This window comes from Phasianus colchicus, chromosome 11 (genome assembly GCF_987193195.1).
Source record: "Phasianus colchicus chromosome 11, bPhaCol1.hap1.1, whole genome shotgun sequence".
In the NCBI taxonomy this organism is placed as follows: domain Eukaryota; kingdom Metazoa; phylum Chordata; class Aves; order Galliformes; family Phasianidae; genus Phasianus; species Phasianus colchicus.
The window spans coordinates 1,973,490-1,992,713 of NC_143446.1; the positions used below are offsets into that span (position 1 = coordinate 1,973,490).

At 53.9% G+C, this 19,224-nt stretch overlaps 1 protein-coding gene across 1 annotated transcript; it reads right to left on the reverse strand.

Moving 5' to 3' along the window:
- Window positions 1-2,506: 2,506 nt before the first annotated feature.
- On the reverse strand, window positions 2,507-17,998 carry LOC149916368 (maestro heat-like repeat-containing protein family member 7). Its single transcript, XM_090148529.1, has 24 exons — window positions 17,641-17,998; window positions 16,607-16,842; window positions 8,528-8,755; window positions 8,175-8,393; window positions 7,949-8,071; window positions 7,670-7,749; window positions 7,455-7,572; window positions 7,255-7,341; window positions 6,880-6,984; window positions 6,548-6,728; window positions 6,355-6,464; window positions 5,998-6,147; window positions 5,695-5,849; window positions 5,451-5,598; window positions 5,091-5,260; window positions 4,870-5,007; window positions 4,593-4,707; window positions 4,301-4,438; window positions 3,907-4,083; window positions 3,430-3,585; window positions 3,148-3,249; window positions 2,967-3,075; window positions 2,815-2,874; window positions 2,507-2,679 (listed from the first exon to the last, which is right to left on the reverse strand). The coding sequence occupies exons 1-24, from the start codon at window positions 17,996-17,998 to the stop codon at window positions 2,507-2,509; spliced, it is 3,636 nt and encodes a 1,211-aa protein (XP_090004655.1).
- Between the last annotated feature and the right edge of the window lie 1,226 nt (window positions 17,999-19,224).

Genomic DNA, 19,224 nt, shown 5'->3' on the forward strand with positions numbered 1-19,224 from the left:
AAATCTCACCTGCAGGGGCAATCTCGTTTGCCTGCTTCCAGAATGCCTGTTTTCTCAATCCTGACTTTGTAGTCTTTGGAGAATGGAAGAGCTGATCAGAAATTGGATTGTGGAACCTGTTTCAGAGCACGGATGGTGATGCTATCAGCCTCTGTGCATTCAGTTTTAAACGTAACCCCTGATTCCTCGTCCGACAGAAAAGTCCAAACCAGTCTAAGCACTGAGATGGAAAGGGCAAGGAGAAGGAGTGGTGCTAGCAAGGTGGAAGGTTCTGATGATTCCATGCATTTCGTCCTTTTCTGGTCCCTGCAAACACTGACAGCACTAATTGTGTGCTACGAGACGATCTGTTCAGCTTTCACGTGCGTTCCTATAACTTTGTAACCCGTTCTTATATTGAAAACCAGAATTGACCTGTGTGCAGAATGCTGCTATTGAGAGAACGAGAAGGAAAGCCAGCTGTGATTGGACAGAGGGGGTGAGGAGTTTTTACTGAAATGGAGAACTTTGCTGCATTTGAGTACTGCTTGCACTGTTCTCCCAATGAAAAAGGACCCTTTCAGGCTTCCAGCTGTTCGTAGCTGGAATACATGTGCTTAATTGCTCATTCTAGATAACGGGTAGCTGCCTGCAAGAACACCCTTAAATGTTAATGAATTCAACTGCTTTATCCACTTGCTGTGTGTTCATTTCAAGAGGGCTGGGAAAGATGAGGGGAAAGAGGAGAGGGGATGCTTTGTGTAAAACGGAGATGCTTCTAGAAGCAGATCTTTATCTTCAGGAGTTGCACTGATGGCCTTTGAAGTACTGCTTCAAAGTACGCAGCTTTATTCACTTCTCCTTCGCTTAAAAGGAACAGAGGTGTCTGGAAGCTAATGTGAAGCCACGCTGATATTGTCTGGGGAGGTGTATGTTTAGATTCAGAGGAAACAAAATGCAGCTCTGGTGAGCTGGATCCCGTTGTTGGAGGAGCGGTGGCAAAGCTTGTGACGCTGTGAGGCTGGCCTGCTGTTAGCTCTGATTGCCATTTCTCTGCATTTTGGGTGTCGATCTGCACGGGAAAGCTCTGCCAGCGTGGAGGTGACTGATGGAGTACAGGGAGCTTCAAGGTCCCAGTGAGTGTGAATGTTGAAAGCGTGCCCTTTCCCTGACGTGCTGACTGACCCCTGGCTCCTGTGGGCCGTGGGGGATGGTGTGCTGCTGTCCATGTCAAGAACAAGAAGTAGGTTTGGCACACAGAGGTAGGCCAGAGTTTGAGAAGTGCTCTGTAAAATCACGGTGTTTTTTCTGCTCTGAGCTCTGCTAGTCTCAGCTGTGCCAGGAGCTCTGTGCAGGATGTAATCCAGAGAGGAGTCGAGGATGCGGTCGTGCTGCTGTCATACGTGGGGTGGGAATGGGCTGCACTGCAAGTGTTGCCTGGGGCAGCTGCTGGTGTGGCCACGAGGGGTGATGGTACAAGAGAGCTGTGTGTGCCTGTGCTGGGTTGGACAGAGTAGGGGTGTTCTCGTTGCAGTGGTGCCATTTCTTGCGCAGCGTGAAAGGTGCATTTCTTCAGACGTGCTCACACGAGGCTCTGTGCCATCGTGTGACAGGGGGAGCGTGTGTGTTTGTGTAACTGCCTTTCTTTCGAAGCACTGAATGCCCTTAAGAGAAGGGAATAGAGATGACGGGGTTAGTTTGCAATCTGCGTGCTCGGAAGTCGCTGGAGCTCAGCTCAGAGCTTCTGCTCTTCTCAGCGATCACCGCTAACAGACATCCTCCTCTTGGTGAGTCCAGCTGCAGCTTCGGCTGCAGGGCTGTCAGAGCAGGACGGCCTCAGGTGTGCCACAACATCAAGCTGCAGCAGGGGAGCATCAGAGCTTCTGTAACATCAGCATCTCATTCCTGAGCAGTCGTGGCAATTCCCAAGTCTATCACAGTGTGTCAGAAGTTAGGATCATCTTTGTCTGTGTGCATTACTTGATCAGTCTGGGGTTTTCTCTCTGGTTTCATCAGAACCTCTGTGAGAACCCTCTGCAGTTCCCTGCAATAAAATGATGCTTTTATGACAACAGTTGCTTTAGTAATGTGAACAGACTTTGTTGTCTGGATGTTTGTCTGCTTTCCTGGGTGATTTATGAGCATTTTGAGCAGTTGAGCCTGCAGCACAAATGTGAGCTGTGATCGCTCTGCGATTGCTGCTAGAGCAGCAAGGACCACACTGGAAGCTTTGTGGAGTAGATGATGGTTTTATTTTGGTCTTGTTCTTATTTGAGCATTTCACCAGTTGGATTTGTGTCTTTGTGACAGATGACCTTTTGAAGAAGTTTCAGGAACGTCCCGTTCCTGTCAGGGCAATGCTGACCTCCTGGGTGTTTTCCCATTTCCCACAGAGAGAAGACAGGCCCTGGTGCTGAAGGAGGTGGCGGCGCTGGGTGAGGAGCGGCACGGCAGCGGGGAAGGGATGTGCCCGAGGAGCAGAGCTGAGCAGCGGGCAGGAGGAGATGCCGGGAGCTTTGCAGGGCGCTCAGCTGTCTGCCCGGGAGGAGCGCCACCTCCTCCACGCGCTGCGGAGCCTGGAGAGGAGCTGCCCCAAGTTTCCTCGTGGTGGACGTGGCCTGGTTTCCTGCAGGATCTTGAGCATCTGAAGGGCCAGCGAGGAGACAGATGGGCTGGGGTCTTGCTGCGCTCCCTGAAGGCCTGAGAGAGCAGAGGAACAGAGGCTCGCTGACAGGCGCGTAGGCGCAGGGCGCCCAGCTCTCCCCTCCGGCAGGAGGGAGCAGGGGGCAGGCACGGCGCCCGCCGGCGGCCCCGACATCCCACTGCCCGGCTCACCTTGGTAGATGCACTCTCTCTCGGCCTGCTGCTGCTCCCTCACGTGCCGCCCTAAGAGCCCTAGGAACACACGGCCCCGTCAGCGACCCCAGCTGCTCCCTGGGTGCCACGCGGAGGGCCGGGGACAGGGGAAGCTCAGTCTGGTGGCTCACCGATGAACCTCACGGCCTCCCGGCGCAGGGGCTCCTGCGGGCTCCGTAGGTAGAGCAGGCTGTGGCCCAGGTAGTCCTGTGCTGCGCTCCTCCTCCTCCTCTTGGCCAGCTGGAGAGGGAAGAGTGCGGGGTCAGCGCAGGGTGGTGCCGACCCTGTGCTGGGCTGTGGGAATGTGCGTACCAGGCACTCGCCAATCTGCCAGAACTGCGCCGTCTGCACCAGGTGCTCCAGCTGCCTCCAGCGCAGGAACCGTGCGGCACCGAGGAGGGCTTTCTGGGAGGCCTGCCAAACAGCTGAGATGGCACCGCAGCCCAAGCAGCAGCAGAGCCCGCGTCCCCTGGAGCTCCTCCACAGGGAGCATGCAGCAGCGGGGGCTGATGCTGCCATGGGCTGCCATGCTCTTGGTGTTTGGGGGCACGGCGGGAGCAGCATGGCCCTCCCCCAAGTGAACGCAATCCCCACCTTGGCCACGCTGTCTTCCTCGTCGTGCAGGTGCAGGTACAGCAGGACCAGGTTCCTGCACACCTCCTTCTTCATCATCCTCTTCTCATGGCCCTCCACAGAGTTCAGTGTTTCCAGGAAGAGGTCGATGGAGAGCTGCCGCACAGTGCTGGACTTCTGCAAAGAAGGAAGGGAGGGAGGGAGGGAGGGAGGGAGGGAAGGACATCAGTGTCAGCAGCTCCACGTCCATGGCAAGCAGGGCCATCAGCGCCAATGAACTGGGGCAGAATCTCTGAGCTGGGAGGCTGCAGGCAGATCTTGCGGGTGGCCCCAGATCTGCTCCAAAGCGTGCAAGCTCTGCCCTGCAGAAAGTCTGCCCAGGGCCACGCAGCGCCTGGAAGCGCAGACCGGCCAGGAAGCCCCCTGGTGTGCTGTGACACAGGGGGCAGCAGGCATGGGCACACATCGCTAGTGTGCTGGGCTCCCTACCATCCTTACATCATGAAAGAGCGGTGGGAGCTTGCTGGCCAGCTCCAGAGCCCTGAGGCTGATCTTCGCCCCATCCAGGAGTCGCAGCAGGGTGCTGAGTATCGGTAGGGCTATGGCACGGATGTCGCTGTCCGCGTCCTGCAGCTGCTCCATGATGCACGGCAGGAAGATGATCATTGACCCTGCCTGCGGGAAGAACACCCCTCCCTTTAGGTACAGCTGCAAGCACAGTGAGGTCAAAACCGCTCCGGTGCCAGCCCCGAGGATAGCAGGCAGCGATGGGATGCAGGCAGAGAGCACCAGCTCCTGGCTGCCTGCAGAGGTGCTGGGCTGCAGGTGGCCCTGCTTCAGCCCCGTGGCAGGCCCAGCCCAACCTGCAGCTTTCCTGGTGGCCCCTGCTCACCGTGTCCTGCCTGTTGCTGAGCTGCAGGATGCCCCTGAGCACCAGCTGCTGCATGCCCACGCTCTGGCTCTGCAGATAGGTGGGGAAGAGCTTCAGGATGCGGTGCAGCTCTGTGGTGAGGTCCATCCTCTCCAGCATCTGCAACACAGGTGGCTCTGAGTGCTGGATCCAAGAATCCGCTTGGGGAAGGGCAGCAGGGCACAGCCGCGCCTGGCCCCGAGGGAGGCAGCAGGGCTCGTGCCAGCAGTGGCCTTGCAGCCTCAAGTTGGCTGCTTCTGCAGCTGTTGCTCACCTCAATGAGGAAGACCATGGCCACCATCTCCCAGGAGTAGAAGCTGGTGCTGAGCAGCTCAACCAGCTGGTGGAAGATGGGGTCACGCAGAGCAGCGGGCAGCTCCCTCACGGCCCTGGCAGGGATAAGAAGGCACCGTGAGCCCCGAGCCGGGGGGACGCAGCTGTGGCTGTGCAGCCCTCTTGCCAGTGCTGCAGGGGCCACAGGCTGTGGTGCTGTGGCAGCACTTTGTCGGAGAGCTGGGGCCCCCCTGGCAGCGCGAGGAAGGAGTTCTCACCTGGCCACCACCTGCACGCCCTGGAGGTGGGTGAGGGTGCTGAGGAGCGCGTCCCAGCCACCCTGCTCCTGGATGGCCTCCACCTGCCTCTGGAGGCCCACGCTGCAGAGCAGCACCTTCAAGGCCTGCACCGCGCACCTGCAGGTGGAGAAGGGTGCGAGTCACATCGGGAGCCCCAGCACCGGGGCCCTGGGTGCAGCGGGGGGACGGGGATGTGGCACCTGATGGGAGTGAGCTGGGGCTGCTCCCAGAAGATCTCCACCTCCTGCTGTGTCAGCTTGGTGGTGAAGGACACTTGCAGGAGGAGGGCCAGGAAGAGCTGGGGGAAGATGGCCTGGGCTTCCTTCAGGACCAGAGGCAGCTGCAGTATCTCTGGAAGGAGCCTTGCTGCCTGCAGAAAGCACCCGGATACGATTGTTGCCCAGTCCCCCAGGTTTGCATCCCATCCATACAGGTGTAGGGATGGAGAAAGGGAGGGGGAGGCAGGTGTATGGATGGATGCCAGGGCAGGAAGACGTCTTGGGGGCGGACAGGGGAGGGGAGCGGGGACTCGGGCTCAGCTGGGCGAGTGAGGAACTCACGGCCAGGGCAAGGGCACGTGGCCAGTCCTTGATGAACGGTGACGGGTGCGGCTGAGAATGGCTTATCAGCACTCGGAGCAGCTCCTGCAGCACCTTCTCCACGGCCGGGGGCTCCGAGAGCATTTCCCTCCACATGGTGAGAGCAACCCTGCAGGTCCCCAGGGCTGTCAGCGTGGCTGCCCTCGCCTGGCTGAGAGCCGTGGGCTGGGGAAGGGAGGGGAGAGGAGCCTGAGGGCTGTGGTACCTGGAGCAGGTGGGGGAGCAGACCAGCAGGCTGCTAACCGTCTCCTTGGGGAATCTGCTGGTGAGCACGAGCAGGGCCCTGCCCAGGCTCTTGAGAGCTGCCTCGTCTGTGATGGAAGGCAGGCTGTTGTGGATGGTCTTCACGATCTTTCGCACCTGCAGGGGGACACACGTGAGAATGGGGTGGCACCGGAGCGGGGCCCTGCTGCCGTCCCCGCTGCTGCCTGTCGGCCAAGCGCGGTGCCGGTGCCAGGGATGGGGCAGAGCCCCGAGGGCTGGAGCTGTGGCAGCAGCAGGTTCCCACCTGCCGTGGAGGGAAGCGAGCCTTTGCTGTGAGCACGTGCACCATGTGGGCAGCCAGGTCGGTGCTGTGGAGGCCGGGTGCTGTCATGCTCTCGATGGCTGTGAGTAAGACATTCACCGTTTCTGGGTAGAGCAGGTATTTCAGAAGGCTCTGTGGGAAGAAGGAGAGGAGGGATGAGTCATCCCCTGCATGGCCGCTCGGCCAGGTTGGTGCCTCAGGAGAGCTGGGAGCAGGGGCTGGGCTTGGTGACGCCGAGGATGCGGAGTGTGAGGGCAGCAGGGCTGCTCGGGGAAAGCGCCTGCACTCTTTCTCTGCAGGCCTGGGTTCTCCTGTGGGCTCAGGGTTTGCTCTTTGTACCTGAAAGATAGCAACGGCTCTGTTCTCGGGGGAAGCCTCGTGGTGGAGCAAAGCTAGCTGCCTCTCCCAGACCTGTGGCACCTTGGGCTCCTTGGGCTCCAGCGACAGTCCTGGAGAGGAGCGCACACAATGTGAGTGAGGGGCCTGGGCACCTGGAGGTCTGAGGGACCTAGCCCAAAGCAACTGCTCTCACTTGAGGTGGTGATGAAGGTGAAAAGCTGATGGACAGCCTTCATCGCCTCGTCTCTGGTCCTCTCATGCGTGGAGGTGCAGGAGAGGATGAGGTGCCCGGCCAGCTTCCCCAGCACAGGGAAGCGTTGGTTCTCCTGGCACCTGTGCTGGAAGACGGCGGTTCCCGTGAAGCAGTAGCACAGCTGGGGAGAGAGGCAGCAGAGATGCAGGGCTGAGCGGGGCAGCAGGACCCAGCCCAGGCTCTGTGCAAGCCTGCAGACAGGTGAGACAGGTGGGCTCCGGCTGGGGAGCCCGGACGTGGTCCCCGGAGCTGTGCGCCGCAGGGCTCCCTACCTCTGGCAAGGAGCAGGTGTTGGTGAAGGCGAGCAGCCTGCCAATGCACGCCACGGCCCTCTCCTCCACGGCCGCCAGCTGGCACACAGTGAAGGGCAGCAGGAGCTGTGGGGGGAAAAGCTGCCGGTTGGCCCCCAGCACGGGGCTCTCGTCCTTGCGCTCGCTCCCCAGCTGCAGTGGGGGTGGGTGTTTGCGTCCCTGTCCTGCTGCAGCCCCGCCGCCTTCCCCCTGCTCCCCACCCATCCCTCTGACCCCACAGGGGCTGGCCTCGGGCCAGCAGCACCTGCCCGCCGCAGGCCGTGGGGGGACCTGGCGTGGATCCCCCTTCACGGCCTTGAACCGTCCCCGCAAATCCCAGCCTTGCCACAGCCAGACCTCCAAGATGTTCTGCAGCTCCATGAGGACAGTGGTGCCGGCGCTGCCCACCAGCTCCTGCAGCAGGCGGTGCAGGGCTTCCATGGTCTGCAAGGAGGACAGGAGTCAGGGCGGCCGTCCTGCTGCGTCCTGCTGGCAGCAGAGGGGCAGCCCGGGTGGTGGTGTCCAGGAAGCATTGCCAGGGCTCAGCTCGTGCGCACCTCCATGCAGGATGCGGCGTCCCAGTCCGTGTCGTCCTCATGGCCAGGCAGGTGGAGGACGCTGCTGATGCAGGTGTGCAGGAGACCGTGCTTCTCCTCTGGGAGCAGCCATGCTCTGCTGCAAGGGGCGAGAGGGCAGAGGCGTGATGCTGTGCTCAGGGCCCCTGGCCAGGACCAGTGCCACCACGTTGGCCAAAGCTGGGCTGGGGCGGTACCTCATGGCAGCGATAGCGCTCATGGCCTGCTGCTGCAGCTCCACGTCCAGGCACTCGGCGGGCTCCTCCTGCAGCAGCACCTGAGGGCAGAGCGGGATGGGATGGGATGGGATGGGATGGGATGGGATGGGATGGGATGGGATGGGATGGGGCGGTGCAGCTGCCCTGCTTGGTGTGCGCAGCCCGGGCAGCCCATCCCGGCTCCCGGGGCTCCCCAGCGACCCCGCAGTGGGAAGCGGCGGCTGTGCCCAGCGCCCGGCCCTGCGGTGCTGCCCTTACCTCAATGCACTGCGCCACCTCCGAGGCGCAGGCACTCAGGTGCTCGTGAGCCTCGCTGTCCTTGAGGGCGGCAGTGCAGGCGGTGCGGACGCAGGCCAGGAAGCTGAGCTTCTGTGCCTGTGCCTGAGACAGGGAGGGGAGTTACAGGTGCCGGCATCAGGGGAGCCCGGCAGCCTCGGGGCACGGCCGGGCAGGGGCAGCCGGGGAAGCACAGAGTGCCCGCTACCTGGGGTCTGCGCGTGCAGCAGGCGCGGATGCAGCTCAGGGGATCCTCCTCCTGCGGTGGCACGACGGAGGGAGTGAGATCCTCAGCTGAGCCCGACGGCCCCCGCAGGGGCTGCACCTCGCACACCTCGTAGGGCCCCTGCTGGGCCACGGCGGTGCGGGGTGCCCTCGGTATCTCTGGCCATGCCTCTCGGGGTTGGCTCGGGGGTCTCTGCTCCATCTTGAAGCACAAGAGGGAACAGCGGCAAATGCGCCTGCTGTTCCAGCTCTGCCTTCAGGGGGACGAGGCCCATTGTGAGGTGGCGGTGATGTCACCCCGTTCTGCCCGGCTCCTCCCAGAACCCCTCTCCTTGCCCTGGGCTTGCCCACAGCCCCGCAGCCATCGCTGTCCCTGGGCACCTTAGGTCTGGAAGGAGGCCTCGACTGCACTGTGTGCGTTTGCTCCCGCTGCGGCGCTGGGGTCTGGGAGTCCTTCTCAGGGCCCTTCAGCCCCGCATCCCCCCCATTAAAATTAAAGCGTGTCACCGTTTCCACTGGGACCGAGTTGAGTTTTCCTTCTTGGCACCTGGTGCTCTCTTCTGGCTTTAGGAGAAAAACAGAGAGTGTTGATAACACGGCAGTGTCTCTAGCTGTTGCTGAGGGTGACCAAACTCTGAACTACTGCACATGTAACAGGTGGATAAGGAAATGAGAGAATGATGTGTATATTAAGAGAAGCACAGGTCTTTAATCCAGAAAGGCAGTGTCGAAGCCTGCAGGCTGACAAACTGCACAGATAATTTTTATTTTGCTAAAGAGGACAGTGTCCTGTGCCATAGTGCCTGGCAGATGAGCTCTATCAGCAAGTGTGGGTTGGGGGAATGAGAGGTGTTGGGCCAGAATGATTTTGTTTGCTGTAGGTGTGCTGTCCTGCTGAGGGGAGGAAGAGCCTCCTGCTGGGAATTGTGTAAGAGTGTGTTTCAGGTCCCGTGTATAACAGTGGTGCTCAGCTGCTTGGGGAAGATTATAGAGAAAGAAGAGAACAATGAATGCACAGTTTTACCTTTTTGACAGTTATTTTTGCTTGGTAAAATGAGAAGCTACAGGCTACTTGGAATAGCTCTGCCTATCCCGAATAACCATTTCCCCCATCATTATAAGGAAGGTGGTTTCTGACTTTTGGTCATCAATGGCTCTATGTCCAGGTGGAGGCTGGTAATGAGGGGCGTCCCCCAGGGGTCTGTCTTGGGACCGGTGCTCTTTAACATCTTTATCAATGACATCGATGACGAATTGAGTGCACCCTCAGCAAGTTTGCTGACGACACCAAGCTGAGTGGTGTGGTTGACACGGTTGAAGGACGGGATGCCATTCAGAGGGACCTTGAGAGGCTAGAAAGGTGGTCCTGGGTGAACCTGATGAGGTTCAACACGGCAAAGTGCAGAGTTTTGCACTTGGGCCGGAGGAATCCCAGGCATCCCTACAGACTGGAAGGAGCGGTCCTTGAGAGCAGCCCTGTGGAGAAGGACCTGGGGGTCTTGATAGATGAAAAACTTAACATGAGCCAGCAGTGTGCCCTTGCGGCTCGGAAGGCAAATGGGATCCTGGGCTCCATCAAAAGAGGGGTGGCCAGCAGGGACAGGGAGGTGATTGTTCCCCTCTACTCTGCTCTTGTGAGGCCCCATCTGCAGCACTGCGTCCAAGCGTGGAGCCCCCAGTACAAGAAAGACAGGGAGCTGTTGGAGAGGGTCCAGAGGAGGGCCACGAAGATGATCAGGGGACTGGAGCAGCTCCCCTATGAGGACAGGCTGAGGGAGCTGGGCTTGTTCAGCCTGGAGAAAAGAAGGCTGCGGGGTGACCTCATTGCAGCCTTCCAGTACCTAAAGGGAGCCTACAAACAGGAGGGGAATCAACTCTTTGGAAGGGTAGATAACTGCAGGACAAGGGGAAATGGTTTGAAGTTGAGGGAAGGGAGATTTAGGTTGGACATCAGGGGGAAATTCTTTACAGAGAGAGTGGTGAGGTGCTGGAACAGCTGCCCAGAGAGGCTGTGGATGCCCCATCCCTGGAGGTGTTCAAGGCCAGATTGGATGGGGCCCTGGGCAGCCTGGTCTAGCATGAGGTGGGATGGTTGGTGGCCCTGCATGTGGCAGGGGGTTGGAGATTCATGATCCTTGAGGTCCCTTCCAGCCCTGGCAATTCTGTGATTCTGTGACTTTTACTTAAACAAGCTGTGTGCATGTTGTTCATTTTGAAGTTAGTGAGATGAACCTCAGACACCCAGTGCTGGCCTGCTGCCTGAAGCAAGCAAGCAAAACTGGTGTGCGTGACCCCCTGAGAGCCAGTGACAAATAACAGTGAAATTCATCTCTTTCACTCAGGCGAAATTATCCATGTGAAAGCAGCCTCTGAAGTTCTTTTAACTTTGCATGAAGTCAGTGATGGTCAGTAATGAACATGAGCTGGTAGATGTGATCAGTGCTACTGGCTGTAGAAAAGGAACCTCTTGACTCAGACGTGTGGCTGTAACTCATCTGACCTCTCAGTCCTTGTCTTTGTCATTTGTGCCTGTTTAGCAGCATTTCATTCACTCCTTCTTTAGAGGTTGTTCTCATTATACACCGGTGTAATTTTAAAAACTCAGTACAAGTGCTTTACACACAAATACTGTTAGATAAAACAGACATCTATCGTCAGGCTAATTCTCAGGTTGTTAATGAGCCGCGCAGATCCTGTATTGTATCATGGCTTCTCATAAAAGTTTTATAGCTACACTTTGGTGTAGCTTTGCTTTGTTTGGTGTGTCATCAGCTTTAATAACAGGTGTGTAACTGTTCATGGATGGCAAGAAATACGATGATTGAAACTAGAAGGGACTATAGGGTTTGAATTAGGATGTATAAATGTTATCCTAACTACTTATAAACACATAAAAATCTGAGCTGCTTTATAGCTGTTCTCAATCACAGTCACGGAAGTAAAAGAAAGATTCAGTATTCAACGTGGAGGATTTCTGCATGAGAGATCCTGCAGCGTGTGGTGCTGCTGAGCCGCACAACTCGAGCTAGTGAAGAGTGCTTGTTTCTTGATACACCAAGTGCAGATTTTTTTAGATGGATTTGGGTGGCAGGGTGAGGGAGGGATTTCAGCTGAAATAGTTGGAGTTTGTGGGAATGACAAAAGGAGGGATTACATTGTTCTTTTTCTTCTTCGAAGTATCTTCCCAAGGCTTTCTTTGGAGATGCTAATCTGAAGTTGGCCATGACATCCATAGAGGATGGCCCTTGCTAACATAGAATCATGTTAGCAAGAATCATACAACTGCTCAGCTTGGAAGAGACCTTCAAGGTCATCAAGTCCAACCACAACCTGACCATCCTACCTCAACTAACAGCCCTCCGCTAAATCATGTCCCTGAGCACCACATCCAAACGGTTCTGAAACACATCCAGGGATGGTGACTCAACCAGCTCCCTGGGGAGCCTATTGCAGTGCTTAACAGCCCTTCCGTAAAGAAGCGTTTCCTGATATCCAACAGCAGAGTTGTTTTTCTTCTTTTAAAAATTTTGCGAATGTGAGGAAAATCTCACCTTCTCAGTACTGATCCAAGCAGCCACATTCAGCTCTGGGGAGGTTCATATTGCACAGAAGGAAAACCTCTTCACTAAGTGCTGTATGGGTCAGATCACCCAGAAAAGAGTCTTCAGACTCAAAAATCTTTTATAAAGTTAGTTCTTTCCGCCCACTAATGGACTGAAATCAATAGCAGCTCTTCAGCTGTGCTGTTCTTGGGGCTTCTTTTCCTTCCTAGATGAGGGCTGGGAAGGAAAATGAGGCAAGAGTTTACAGGGGTGAATATTGTAATCATGGGGCGTGGGGAAGAAGTATTACAGTTAGTTTCTGTTAACGTTAGGGCTTAATAATGGCCATTAGCTCTCTTTTGTGTTCTTTCTATCTTCCTTGATGAGAGCATGATGTGCACTGTGGCTGTTCCTTAAATAATGGGTGTTCCTATTTCCACATGGAAATGGCAGTGGTAGATACAAGTGAAGAAATGATTCCCCACCGTTTCCTTTGCTGACAAATTTAGAGCAGAACGCAGTTCTGTTCACAGCTACCAAGTGGGGCTGCCTGTAGGCATTCACTTCGTTGTGAATTTATAGTGTTACTGTAATATTTGCATTAATCCTATCAGCACAAAGCATACGTAAATGCATTCAGAATTCTTTTGTCTTGCTCATGCAATCTGCATTAAGATCCACATGCAGAACTGTATTTTTACAGCAAGTTTTACACCTAATATCCAAATCCTTTCTCCCTTTCTCCTGTCAATCCCTGCCCTGTTTTTTAAGCCCTGCTGGGCGCAGTGCCAGCAAGGAGCTGCAAGGATCTATGGCAACTGCCACACTTGCACTTTTCATTTACTAATCTGTAACTAAGCTCTCATTAACTATTCTTAACCATCCTGTTCAACATATGTTTGCTTGGGCATTAGTACTTAGAAGTTGAAACAAATTAGATCAGCCGCTAAATTTACTTCTTAATAGCCAAAAATATTGGAGAAAGAATAGATGTGTAGTGTGGATGTGGCATGGAAAATGGGGAAATCCCACTCTGCCTGGGCGAATTAAAGGGTGGGGATGTGAACTTCCTACCCCACCTTACCTCTGCGGGAAACTGATGTACAAAGCGCTTTGAAATGAGGCCAGCAAACATCCACTGAGCAGTGGGGTTTACAAATGAGGTTCTATTTGAGACTCTCTTTCCTCTGTTTCATTCTCCATGTTTTTCCCTTTCAAGCACTACAAAAGTATTTAATGGGTCTACTCTGAGCACTTCCTGCGGAGGAGCGTTTTCATTTTGACTTCTAACGATGCTGACACTAATTGCAGAAAGAGCAGCTTAGCAAAGGAAAGTGTGGAATGTTGGATGACAGATTGTGTAGGCCCTTAAAAAGGTTATTGTCTCTGCTTAAGAAGTTGTTTTGCGCACTCGCAAAGATTGTTAATGATCAGCGTTAATTAGTTTCATTGTGCTATCAAAACTGCAGTGCAAATGCTATCATTCTGTCTTCAGGTTTGTGCTGCCTTATCTGCAAGGTACGGGCAGTCCCTGTGCTGCTGTCCCACAGCCTGGTCCGGGATGTCTGCTCACGCAGTGCTCCCAGGCGCTGTCCTGCCTTCTGTCCAGGCGCAGTGCCAGCCTGGGGTTTGTTTCCGTATCTCTGAAATGGGCTTCATGTTCACGTGCTCAGCAGGGTGCTGTAGAGATCTGATTGCTGCTTGCAGAAACCTGTAATAGGGAAACCTGGAAGCGGAGTTTGCTCGTCATAGCTTGGGCTTTCTGAGCGCTCTGCGGTTTTCAGTCCCATGTTTGTCCAGCTAAGGAAGGTTAGGTTGTGACACAGCATCTTTGTAGAGCAAAATTCTTCCCAGGGAAAAAGCCCTCTGTAGTCTTGCCATGTCAGCCAAGGCTCTGACGAGCCCTTTGTTTTTCAAGTAGTGTTAGCCCACATTTGATCCTGCTGTTGGTTTTCTAAGAGAAGACAACCTTTCCCCCAAAAGGACCCGGGCACACAGCTTCCTTCAGTCAAAGCCAGAGTCCTCAGCTGGGAAGCACGTGTTGGTAACAGATCCAGCAGCAGCAAAACAGCTCTTTGTCTTAGCGAGGTGCCATCAGGAAGCAGAGCTGAAATACAGTGCACAGCAGCTTCTGGCGCCTGGAATTAACGCACGTGCTGAGATCCCTGCTTTCCACGAAAACACAGGCACAGACTTTACAACTGAAGGGTCTGTTCCTCAGCCGTGAGCGTGGGATTTGCCTCCTAGTGAGAGACTTCTCAAAGCCACTGGAATTTAGAAAAGCATTTTGATGCGTTTCTTCCAGATCGCAAACTGAACTGCAGGGTAGAGCAAATGCTTTCTTTTCTCCTTATCTTTGGCAGCAGGTTTTTCCAACTGCTGCTCTGACCCAGGCTCGCCTGGCACGCTCGGTGTGTGACCTGCATACTGCTGGGGATAAGCAGCAGCTGAGCAGGTGGCAGCGCACAAAGCAGCGCAAAGGAAGATGCTGAAAGCGTGTTTGAAAACACTGTCAGTGCAGGAGTGGTGTGCTCGTTTTATAGCATGTTGGTGGTGAGAGGAGGAAAGACAAGGGAGAGCAGAGATCAGGAGCAGCAGCGCAGGCACCAGCTGCCCTTCTGTGCTGAGATGGGCCCTTGCAGGCCCCCGCAGTGAAAGGTTTGTGTCAAGGCTTATTTCCCATCTGCAGAAGTGGGTTATAACCAATCATTTATCCTTAAGCCAACTGAGGTGAAGAATTTGGATGTTTTTAAACGGATTTTCTTTCTTTTTATGATCTATTTTCTTTTAATGATCTATTGTTTTTTTAAATGCTCATCCTTTCCTACATATAGAATATCCTATATATAGAATAGAATATTCCTATTCTATTCTATGATTCTTTACGAATCTATGGGAATTCTGTGGCCCTACACTGGAAGCAGGTCCGTGGTAGTTCTGAAGTGTGCTTGGACAGCCCTTGTGCTGCTCTCATTCCTGGAACAAGTGCCACATGAGAATCAGAGGGCCACACTGAGCTCCCGTCATCTCTTCTGTGCATCTGTATGGAATTCAGTAGTGCGGAAAGCTTGGGTTTCTGGGCTGAAATGTATTTTAGTCATAGCCCAATCCAAGGCCATCACCTCTACTTCAGCCCTGCAATTATTTGAAGTTATACAAGCTGGCTTATGAGTGATCATAAATCCTGTGTCTGCCTACTTCATCGCAGACATTTGCGATGCTGAGGTCTTCTAGGTTTGATACCTTGCCAAAGAGTTTAGGAAGTGTTTTGCATCCAAGGGCTCATTGGCTCAGGGGCAGCTGTGAGTTCCCCGTAGCTCAGTGCCACCTGGAGTTAGTTCCATCAGAGAAAATACCGTTAGCAGCCACCCAGAAAAAGAAGGGAAAATAAGTGCCCTTAAGGGGACCTGTTCAGGACACTTTCTGCTGTTAGTTTCTCCACTCCCAGCTTTGTATGAGTGCTATTCTTGAAGAGGAAACCAACAGGAAGAGTTCTGAGAGGACTTTAGCTCCAGGTAGTGCTTCAAAATGAGTGGATGGTGAACTGCGGGCAGAAAACACTATTTTTCATAAGGTCTGCTGAAGGATCCTTGGTGTTTCAGTGATGCTGAAGGCAGCAGCGGCTGTAGAAGTGATCCACTGCATTCTGCACGACAGCTGGGGAGCTGGGTGTGACATGCTGTGATGGATGGTTTCTTACTTAGAGCAACAACAGATCTAATAGTTAACCTCAATGTAAAATGTCATGATTTATTGACGCCCTTCTGCTTTTATTTTCTCTGTGAAAGCTGCTGAGTGGCAGGATCCATGTCTTTAATTGAATCCCTTTATACGTTGCTCTTTGTTACTTGGAGTCCAGCTGTGGACCTCCTGGATCCTGGAAAAGTCGCAGAGGAGGTTGCTGAGCAGGTCCTGAAAAGTTCAGAATAGCAGCGTCCAGTGGGTGCTGCAGTTGGGTGATGGAGTTTCTTGTTGTTGTTTTTGTGGCTCCCGTATCACTGAAGGTAAAAGGGATTTCAGAAAGCTGCAGCAGTACTGAGTGCACCCACTTGCTGCTTTTGGAACAGGGGGTGAATTTTATCCTTTTCTTTGGGTGCTCTTGTTGTAATATTGAAAAGCTTTTATGTAGTGTAAAAGTCCTTATTCTAATGCATTTCCTCTAGCTCATCTGGATGATTAAAATCTTTTGGGCAAGGCCTGGGAGAGCGTAGCATGGGGCACAGTCCTGTGGGCAGCCTGTAGAGCCAGCAAACAGATGTTCTTGTATTTTATCTTAGTAATTACATGCTTCAGAGGCCACAGGACCGTCCTGTGTTGCCTATCGTAGGCGTGGCGACCTGGTTCGGGAACGGCACGGCGACCAATCCCAGGTCGCTCGGTCCATCGGCTCGCTGACACCAATGTGGTGGACGGCAAATGGCGTTTATTGGCGGGAAAAACAGCCTTATATAACCTGGGCACTGAACGCTATCGGCTATCGGGAGGGGGACCCTGTCTTCCCGTACAACGCGATATCTTCCGGGCGGCAGACCCTCACTACCACATATCCCCCCTCCCTATGCACAATTAAATTAGGTAAAATATAACAATATATAACAATCTTCAATAGAAAACTCAAATAGAACAATCTTCAATAGAAAACTCAAATAGAACAATCTTCAATAGAAAACTCGAATAGAAAACATAAGGTGCTCTGAACAAGAACATTCTTATAACAGTTGTTGGTGCTCTACCAACATGATGTTAATCGGAAGAAAAAGGGGGATGGGCTGTGGCCTCAGGTGCACTCCCCATGGATGTGCCAGGTGAGCTGGATGTCCTCGGGCATGATGGTGCCTCGAAGAGCCCCACCAGGTAGGCCTCGCTCACCTACGGCTGGGCTCTGGAAGCGCAGGTCGGTCTTGAAGTCCTGTGTGATCTCGCACACCAGGCGCTGGAAGGGCAGCTTGCGGATCAGCAGCTCCATGGATTTCCGGCAGCGGCGGATCTTGTGCAGCACCACCGTGCCGGGCTGGTCACGCCGCCTGTGGCCGGTGCACTCTTGTGGGCTGCCTTGGTGGCAACCGGGCCTTTCGCTTCTGCAGGCAGGGTCGAGGAGTCGACTGCTGCCTGGAGGCAATTTACAAATTGTGTAAAGCTCTCACTTCCATTTTGTCTTATGGTGGACCATGGCAATGGCTTAACAATAACTTTAGAGGCTGTGCAAATAGCATCCCTGGCCGCACAAGTAGTTGTATCCGCCCCAGTTAGTTGAGCTAGTTGTCTTGCACAGTTATCTTCCCATTCTTGTTTAAAAACAATCATCCCTGCTCCATCAAAAATTAGTCTACAGGTTTGTTTTATGTCAAATGGGAGCATATCGTCTCCCCCAAAAACACCATCTATAAGGGTGGAAACCATAGCTGAGTTAAGCCCTTTATCTGCAATTGCCTTAACAATTGCTTGTATATCCCTAGGGTTTATCGGCGAGTGGACCCTCTGTCCCCCATCCATCACCCGGACTGGGAACACTAGTGTGGCTGATGGGGCCCAGTCAGCACATGCAATCTTTTTTTTTTATCCAGTCTGTAAGAGGGATTTCTCCCCCTCGCGGTTTCTCTTTAATTTGGATGGGAATATTTCAGCTCTTAACTCTGTTCGTATTCATTCCCTCCTCCTCTAAGTCAATTGCGAACCACTCATCGCAGCTACTGTCTGATCCGGAGTCAGAGCCCGACTGAGCGGCCACTTCCGGTTTCCCGTACCTCTTTGTTAGGCTCCGGCCCCGCCCGCCTCCCTTGCGGGCAGGCCGTTCCCTCCCTCTTGGTTCGTCCCGCCCTCTGCCCGGCGGGATGTTCGCCCCACAGCGGCATTTCTTCAGACGGCCGCTCTGATTGGCTTTCCACCCTTCACTCACGCTCCCCTCACCTTCCCGGTCGCTCCCACCGCCTTTATCTAACACCTCCTCGATGTTCCCGCCAAGGGCATCTTCCCCCCGCCCTCCCTCTCCTGGCTCGGCGCCATCTTGGGGCGCATAGGGGGGCGGTCGAGCCCAAATTTCCTCGGGCTCCGATTTCTCCGCGGCAGCCCTGGCCTCCTCGATTAACCCACCCCAGAAGGATTTAGCACGTTTCTGTCCCTCCGTGGGCGGGTCGGGGTTCGATTGAGAGGACATGTAATCGTCATCGTCAGAGGGGTGCAAAGTCCGCGTGGCCGCCCCGACTCCCAGTCCCGGGGTGGCCAACAAACGGCTCTCTGCCGCCCTCCAGGTCTCCCGCTCCCGCATGGCCCTGCGCAGGGCCCGCACGACTCTCCCCCACGACTCTAGGCTTCTCCCACAGCCCGAGGACATCGTCTCCTCAGTTGACGCTTTAGTGCATTTATCCCACACTTCGGGGTGGAGAATATCCATCTGACACATTTTTTACGTAAGAGAATTTATTGCTTTGTGAGAGAAGCAGTTAACCCATTTTAGATGGAAACTGGGATCAGCAGCTAGGTTTATTACAAGCTGCAGTCTGTTGCTGAGAAGCATGCATACATGTGATAGTACATCTCATGATGGTACCAATGTCTTTGAACTCAGAGCCTCGGAATCAAAAGCTGGAAGGCACCATGTACTGCTGGGCAGAGATGTGGCTACAAAGCTCTGATTCTGAGCTGTGAGGATTAGTAACAGCTTGAGGGGCTCTTTTTGCCTCAAAACCTGCATGAGAGACTTTTCTGTCATGAAACCTGCAAGTGGGGGATGCTTCTGTGGTTTGTGTTTTATTCACTGCTACAGCTGGTGGAAATTCCAGAAAGTATTTCACTTTTCCAGTTGGGGTTAATTTCATCAGAGCCTTTTCCTGATGGCTCCCACATACAGGAGACATGGTTTTCACTGAAGATCAGCACTGGAGTTGTGTAAATTCACAGTCTGGGGTTTTGCCTTGGGCTGCGGATGGGAAGTCATTGACATAAATAAGTTACAGTTTATCTGGCCATCACTGTTTGCAGTTGTGGATAATTCACAGAAAGGGGCACAGTTCTCAGTGTGGGTCTTATGACTTTCTTGACAACTGCATTACCCTGTAGGGAAGGACTGAAAGCTTTTTAATCCATGCAAGTGAATTTTCTTGGGAGGTGCAGGCCGTGCAGCTTTGCTGTTCTGTGGAAGATAAAGCAGCACAAGACACTTGTGTAGATAAGCATTTCATTTTGACAGCCCTAACTTAGTGAGGAATTAGTCGACATCTCCCTCCAAGTTTGCTTGTGTTGACTCGAATGCTGGAAGTGACCACCAAAGATTAACAGTGCTACCAACAGAAGGTTTGCAGGTTAGTATACGTGGAGTTGGGCAGTGTCCTGCCTGTTCTTCTCTGCCCTCCCTTGCAACTATAAGAACAGTCCCCTCTGCTGCTAGCATTCTCTTCACACTTCTCACTTCCCCTCACTACATCAGTGGATTGCTTGCTTCTTTTTCCTTATGTTAATTACCTACTGGCCTACGACTGTATTCCTTTTAGTCTT

Bases quoted from the DNA above. Each gene is read 5' to 3' on its own strand.
- LOC149916368 (XM_090148529.1), bottom strand. From the start codon at position 17,998: ATGCGGGAGCGGGAGACCTGGAGGGCGGCAGAGAGCCGTTTGTTGGCC. The intron at 8,072-8,174 runs GTAGCGGGCACT...TCCCTGTCTCAG, and splicing joins GCTGCACGCGCAGACCCCAG to GCACAGGCACAGAAGCTCAG. The intron at 4,439-4,592 runs GTGAGCAACAGC...CCTGTGTTGCAG, and splicing joins CCATGGTCTTCCTCATTGAG to ATGCTGGAGAGGATGGACCT.